At 31.3% G+C, this 5930-nt stretch overlaps 1 protein-coding gene across 1 annotated transcript; it reads right to left on the bottom strand.

Moving 5' to 3' along the window:
- Positions 1-1133: 1133 nt before the first annotated feature.
- LOC144445319 (galactosylceramide sulfotransferase-like) lies at positions 1134-2102 on the bottom strand. Its single transcript, XM_078134858.1, has one exon. It carries the CDS (start codon positions 2100-2102, stop codon positions 1134-1136), a length of 969 nt encoding a protein of 322 aa, XP_077990984.1.
- Positions 2103-5930: the final 3828 nt, after the last annotated feature.

The following is a 5930-nucleotide window of genomic DNA, read 5'->3' as shown; positions in this document are numbered from 1 at the left end:
TGATCTATAGTTTGTACCTCCATATTGAATATTCAATGAGCAATACCATATATATATATATATATATATATATATATATATATATATATATATATATATATATATATATATATATATATATATATATATATATATATATTGCGCTCATATATATAACTATTGCGCTCTGCCACTGTGGTATAGAGCACTGTCTTAGAAGATTGAAACTCACACTATATATATATATATATATATATATATATATATATATATATATATATATATACTCGGTGAGTATCAATCTGCTAAGACAGTGCACTATATATATACATATATATATATATATATATATATATATATATATATATATATATATATATATATATATATATATATATATATATATACTCGGTGAGTATCAATCTGCTAAGACAGTGCTCCACACCGCAGTGGCAGAGCGTAATAGTTTTGGTAGTACTGGAACTCTTTCTTGGGTGTAACTCGGAGTTTCACGCATATTGCGATCATCATATGATATATGTATATATATATATATATATATATATATATATATATATATATATATATATATATATATATATATATATATATATATATATATATATATATATAAACATAGTATATGCAGTATGTAAATACTGGAGTAAACAGTGCTCCATACATATGTATGTATGTAGAGCTTTATAAATAACAGAGTATCAAGTAAGATACATAGGAGCCGTTACACAGTGTTTCACGCTGTTGCGATCATCAGACGACGATCATCGTCTGATGATCGCAACAGCGTGAAACACTGTGTAACGGCTCCTGTGTATCTTACTTGATAGTGTTATATATATATATATATATATATATATATATATATATATATATATATATATATATATATATATATATATATATATATATATATATATATATATATATATATATCTAGACATCAATTCAAAATGATCTGGGAACAGATTCAAAAACATCTTCGCTCAAGATTTAAACCTGTCACTACTAACACTACCTACGGTTAAAATCGACCACAAATAAAGAGGTATATTCTAGGAGTCTTTTTATGAGTAACAGAAGCTTTCTTTGCTAAATGGAAAAAATGTTACCGTTACAGCTAGTGCAGGCTTCAACTAATAACAATTCCATTTTCTACTATTCTTAGCGGATGATCTGCGAAGCATTTCTATGGCATCACCGCGTAAACGCTCACAGAATGACGATTCGTTTCCATGGGTACACCTAGTGCCTACATCTTCTTGAAGAGTCCGAAATTCCTTGAGATCAGCTGAAAAGTTGCCTTCGTAGGTCTTCACTTTCTCCCAGAAGGTGTTGTTGAAGTATTCGTAAAATTGGTTATCAATCTTTGACATGTCTTTGATCATGTCTATCATTCTTGGAGTGACTGGAGGGTGTTGGGTCTCTTGGACTTTCATGCGAACATAGACTATATCTTCAAAATCCCAACACAAAAGTTTCTTCAGCAATATCAGGGATTCGTCAAAATATTCGGTTAACATGACTAAGTCAATTTCCTTGTCCAACCGTTGAAATTCTGTCTGTAAGGACCCCTCTTCAATTGATAAACGAAATCTACGGAAGTTTTCCTTGAATCCATGTGCTACATCAGCACCTTGCTTGAGAAACTTGCCATATCTAAGTTCCAAGTATTCTCCCAACGGATTTGAAGCATTTGGGAAGAGCTCATCCTTTTCCATATAGTAGAACCCGGACTTTATTCGGGATTGTGGAAATCTGATGATGGTAACATACTTAGCATTGTCTACAATTTCTTCCATGGCAGGTCGATTATAGTAAATGTGACTTGCCATGATATTGTAACCTGGAAAATCACTGCAGTTGTATTTTTCTATGACGTAATGTTCAGCTGATTCGTCTTCCTGTATCAGTGCATTGTGGTTAGGGTCAACAGCTGCTACGAGGTCATGTTTTAATCCATATCTGTAGATAATAGTTGACAGCGTACTTCCACCTGTTTTGGCCGTTTTGATGAAAACGATATTGTTTTGAGGTTGACACTTTTCGTAATTCTCATTGTCCTTACCAATAAAGTCTTCAGTCTCTTTCCCAGAGTATGTCATCTCATTGGCCACACTGTTCTTTACAGCGAGAAAATTAACATGTTTCGTCCTAGAAAGCAAAGGCGGCAACCGAGTAACATTTAATGTATGTAATAACCAAGCGGTAGTTTTGACATATACAATTTCATATACAACGAAATCACGGAACCTGAAACATTTAACGTCGCCTGGTTCGACAAAAATCATACCAACATTACAACATTTTATCGTCTGGTCACAGCAGACAAATATCTCCGGGATGTTGCTAAAATCGTATCGTCTGGTTCGACAAAAATCTCATTAACATATCCATGTACATGACAGGAATTGAAGTCCAATATTTACATTTTAGTCAATTGACTGTCTCAAAAATATCAGAATGAACGCACCAACGTTATGTTTACCTTCTCATCAAAAAATACTGTGTGGTTCCGATAACGCTCAATTTTAGAATAGGTTGGGGTAAGTAGATTTTTTTTCTTCATATATGAGTGTCTAGTTCAGTTAGTTATGTTTACATTGATTTCTATATGGTCTCTGTGTTATCTTCTCATCAGATGTACAACCATTACAGCAGTTTTATATTGTATTTTTAAGTTGATGTCAGTTTCCGCACCCAATATTTCTTGCGAGACTTCATATTTTTCGCTATTTTATTATTTTATTCTCGATTACGTAAAAAAAAAACCTTTAGTGGAGGTGTGAAAACCTAGGTGGGGTCAGGTAACTGGAACCAAGTAATTTTTTAGGGCTTATCATTCTTTATCTAACTGATAATAGCAGTTCATTGTCACACTTTTATCTTTGTCAAAGAAGTGTAGCAATGTTGGGTAATATGTATGTCGCGCGATAGCACAAGACAATTAAAGAATCAACAATCACATGAATGTTGGTGGTAGTTTTTGTGGCGCCAGACAATAAAATGTAGCAATATTGGTAAGGTTTTTGTCAAGGCAGGCAAAATTTTGTTTCAGCTTTCAAAATTTCATTGTTATATAAATCCTGTATTTTTTTCTGTAATTATTTCATTGAATCTGTACAGTATATTTGGGGAAGAGGTCAAAGGTTGTCAAAGAATGCCATTTCGGTACTTCACTCTTTGATTTGACATTGACTTTTATCAATAAAGGGTAGATATGTGAGCGTGAGTGAAATATCATTAGCTTGGCTTGGTTCTTCGTACAGCATGCATGGCATACTTTATTTGTCCTGTGATATTATTAAAGTGGCCACATGGATGACGATTGGGTATTATTTATTTTGGATCTTGAATTTATAAAACAATTTTATCCTGGCTTCCTACATGACACATCAATGTGATGACACAATATTGACCAAGTCTGTGTTTGTAACTGAATACTTGTGCAAAACCCTAAACAATGTGTCAGAAATTTGTTATTGTACGCACAATAACAAACATTTTACATATTTATTAATCTTCTGCAATTTAGTGAGTTACAATCAAGGACTTGGCATATGTTGTTTGACATTCATTTTTCAAGTAGGACGCCCGGATAAAATTGTTTTTTACATTAAAAAGCCAAAAGAGGTAACACATCCTCATCCACATGGCCTCTTTATCAGCCTTAGTTTAATGGAGTTATCTGCGCGCGCTTAAAATATGCTATATGAATATTAATTTCTACATATGATTTTCATCCCGATATCGCGAATTTTTTTATTTTTCAGGAGAGGTACTTGCTTTCCTTGCATATTAGCCATGGTCAAGATAAGTTTACCAGCCAAGCAACTATCTCGGATGTTCTGATCGAAAGCGATCATGAGATTGCATAATCTAATATTGAGGTCTAGAAGCTACACTTGCCGAGCTATCAGTACGGATTTTCATGTCACAATCATTAAGTTTAACTAACATCGCGTGATTGAGAGTGAACAGATGTGTACAGTATACTTAGAAAGGATGGCAGTACAAATGGTTTCCATATCTTAAACCCTGACAAATGATGATAAATGCTTCAACACATGTGTCGTGTGTTTGGTTAACAAATTAAACTGTTTAGTAACATTTCAAACCATATTTATCTTGCCTACGTAGATGACTCACACCGGAAAAAGCTAATATTGCTGTCTAAGTCAAAGTCCGCTCAACCGTAATCTGCCTTTGCCTTACAGTGGCCATACAGATGAAAAATATATATTTATTTTGCATATTTAATTAATAAAATAGCTCTGATATATATATATATATATAGATAGATAGATAGATAGATAGATATATAAATATATATATATATATATATATATATATATAAATATATATATATATATATATATATATATATATATATATATATATATATATATATATATATATATATATATATATATACAAATGTATATAGATATATATATATATATATATATATTCGTGTATGTGTTTTCAGATGTCTGACCGGACTTTTCCTTTTAAGTTAATCAATACAAGTGTACGAAATGCAGTAGTGACTGGACTTTTCCTTTAAGTTGATAACTTGTCAATAGCATTAATTAATACAAGTGGCAGAATCAAATATGATTCTTTTGGACTGTCTTTAATATGGAAGCTAATACATCTTTTTCAAAAGACATTTTGTTCAAATAAGTTTGCCGAACTACTATACATGAGAAATACTATTTTTATGCCATTTGAATTAAAACTTAATGGATAAGTAGTTTATTACAATCATTTTTAAAAATTAATTATATTTTCAATCTAGTATGATATAGCTATATCAAATACTTACATAACAAGTTGGTTTCCATAGTGATCATAATAGTACAACATGGTACCAAATAAAATCAGCATTACAGTGACAGGGATAAGTTTTAATGGTATCCTGGCAACCCCACATTTACCTGTGAATGCAACATATTGATATTTAATCAGGAAATTATATTCTACATCTACTGGAGCATGTCGAAACTGCGCTTACAGCAACTGGGACAAAAAGCAAAGATATATTCCCTAAGTCATTTGCATATTTAATAATTTTCAGTACTTATCTATAATGTTAAAATGCAAACTTCAAATTCAATATAAATAGGTACATACACCAACAATGTCAAAGCAGAGTGTCGTGTGAAGCTTGTTGATGTCACATTTAGTTTTGAGTTATTTGCATGATATTCTGTACTTTGGTAATATCTTAACGAAATTTCATATAACCGGCAATTAGGCAATATCTTAAGCGTGTAAACTTCAAATTTCATATAACCGGCAATTAGGCAATATCTTAAGAATATAAACATATTTAATGAAACTGGTAATTAGGCAATATCTTAAGAATGTACACTTCAAATTTCATATAACCGGTATTTAGGCAATATCTTAAGTATGTGAACGTCAAATTCCATATAACCGCTAATAAGGCATTACCTTAAGAATGAAAACTTCAAATTCGTACATCCAACAGGGATAAGAAATCACTCATGTCACGTAAAGCTTCTTGATGTTGCTTTTGTTTCAGCGGTAAATTTGCATAATTAATAACTTATGGTAATTAAGAAATACCTAAATAAAGATACATGCGTCAAATTTCATATGAGTTTGCACATACATTGACAAAGACACTTTAAAACTTAAATATATTCTTGAGAGAGGAATAATAACATTGCTGTCATTTCTTTTCTATAAATTCATTTCGTCCTAAGCTGATTATAAATTAACATCTTGACTATATACTAGTATTAAAAAGAGTTACTGAATTGAAACTATTCAATAAGTATAAGTTTTAATTCATGCAAACAGACCAGATACACCTAAAATGTATTCGATATCAAATATGTTCAGTCATAGTACATTTATAGATACTTTGCGTGAAGGAAAATTGTTAGATACAATTGAAAGAT

The sequence above is a fragment of the Glandiceps talaboti genome, chromosome 14, assembly GCF_964340395.1.
Source record: "Glandiceps talaboti chromosome 14, keGlaTala1.1, whole genome shotgun sequence".
NCBI lineage: Eukaryota > Metazoa > Hemichordata > Enteropneusta > Spengelidae > Glandiceps > Glandiceps talaboti.
Note: the sequence above shows the minus strand (reverse complement) of the source record. Positions and strands in the feature narration are given on the sequence as shown.

Excerpts from the sequence above, each read along its gene's own strand:
- LOC144445319 (XM_078134858.1), bottom strand. The coding sequence starts at position 2,102 with ATGACATACTCTGGGAAAGAGACTGAAGACTTTATTGGTAAGGACAAT.